General features: G+C 59.2%; 1 protein-coding gene across 1 annotated transcript; it reads left to right on the top strand.

The window, feature by feature from the left end:
• Positions 1–97: 97 nt before the first annotated feature.
• On the top strand, positions 98–1539 carry LOC122545252 (syntaxin-2-like; the record flags this gene model as incomplete). The annotated part of the gene is made up of 2 exons (XM_043684351.1): positions 98–235; positions 1429–1539. Coding segments are annotated over 2 exons (249 nt in total), but the record flags the coding sequence as incomplete, so codon positions are not given.
• Positions 1540–1733: the final 194 nt, after the last annotated feature.

The raw sequence follows: 1733 nt of genomic DNA, 5'->3' as shown, positions 1-1733 counted from the left end.
GACAGTGTATCTAACACACCCCGGTCCTAGAGGTAGAGTAGAATTGGGGTAGCTCCGTTGTTGTGGAAGCTGTCTACGTGACTCCCTGCCGTTGTAGCTGATGCAGGACACTCACGTGACCAGGCAGGCGCTGAACGAGATCGAGGACCGCCATCACGAACTGCTTCGTCTGGAGAAGAGCATCTCTGAGCTCCATGAGCTGTTTCTGCTGCTGGCCATGGAGGTAGAATCCCAGGCAAGTGCCCAGGCTCTGCGGCCTACTCCCTGCTCGGCTTATCCCTCCCCTCGCTCTGAGTTCACACCCCGTCCTCTTCATCCCACCACCACCCCCACAACCCAACCCGAGGCGCGGGGCGGCCATTTTGTCCTCCTCTCTCCCATCTTCGGCCCCTCGGTCGGCATCAGGCCCTGGGTCGATGACCACAATTTCCCTCCTCTCCGTCTCCCCCTGGCTCCCCGCACTGGGCCCGAGACAGGTTAATCCTAAATTGGGCCCCACTTGAAGCGTGGGCCTCGATTTCTCCTCCTGGCTGAAAGGTTCAGACCTAACGCTGACCAGTTCGTGATGTACCAGGCCCCAGTTACAGCTTCGGCCTAAATGTCACTCCTTTCTTTGCGTCTCGGCCTATCACTGTGGGAGAGGAAGGTTAAGCCTGTCTGGGATAAAGCCTTGGCCTAGACTCCCCCCACCCCTTCAGTCTCAGTCCCTCAGTGCTTGCCAGGAAGGTTAAGGCTGGACTAGGCCTGGGCTGCAGCCTGGGCTTAAATGTCCTCCCTCTTAGCCTCTCCTGTACCAGGCCTGGAGTGAAGCCTGAGCTTAAATTTCTCCCCTCCTTCCATCTCCGTCCCTTACCGTGGGAGCTGAAGGTTAAACCTGCTCTAGGCCCGGGCTGAAGCCTGATCCTAAATTTGCACCCTGTCTCTGTCACAGTCCCCAAGTGTGGGCGAAGGTGGTTAAGCCTGCGCTCGGCCCAGAGTGAAACCTGGGCCTAAATCCCCCCCCCCGCATCTCAGTCTGTCAATGAATGAGAGGACGGTTAAGCCTGCGCTAGGCCCAGAGTGAAGCCTGGCCTAAATTCCCCATCACCCATGAGCATCTCAGTCCACCATTGGATGAGAGGGCGGTTAAGCCTGCACTAGGTCTAGAGTGACGCCTGGGCCTAAATCTCTCCACCCCCGCCCCGTTAGCATCTCAGTCCACCATTGGATGAGAGGAAGGCTAAGCCTGTTCTAGGCCCGTAGTGAAGCCTGGGCCTAAATTTCGCACCCCCCCCCCACCCATTAGCATCTCAGTCCACCATTGGATGTGAGGACGATTAAGCCTGTGCTAGGCCCGTGATGAAGCCTGGGCCTAAATTTCCATCCCTCGCGTGCGTTCTGATGGCCAGATCTTCCTCCTTTTTGCACATCCCCCCCCCCCCCGCACAGGGCGAGATGGTGGACAACATCGAGAGTAACATCTCCAACTCGGTGAATTACGTGGACAAAGCCAAGCAGAACACCGGCGCTGCCGTGGTCAGCCAGAGAAAGGCCCGGAAGGTCAGAGGGCATTGGCGTGGGCCGGGGAAGGGGCTTGTTTTGGCGGGGGGGGGTGGCGGCCATCTTGAACCACGAGGGGTGACGGTGGATGGATGCGCGCGGGTGCGGCGTCAGGGAGGGCTTTCCAGCGTCTCGACCCCCCTCACCCACGTGAGGAACGGCCAACCCTGTTGCTCCCCAGGAAGCGTGGGGGG

Source organism: Chiloscyllium plagiosum, unplaced genomic scaffold, assembly GCF_004010195.1.
Source record: "Chiloscyllium plagiosum isolate BGI_BamShark_2017 unplaced genomic scaffold, ASM401019v2 scaf_51667, whole genome shotgun sequence".
Lineage (NCBI taxonomy): Eukaryota > Metazoa > Chordata > Chondrichthyes > Orectolobiformes > Hemiscylliidae > Chiloscyllium > Chiloscyllium plagiosum.
The sequence above is the reverse complement of the archived record's forward strand: the minus strand, read 5'-3'. Positions and strand labels throughout refer to the sequence as shown.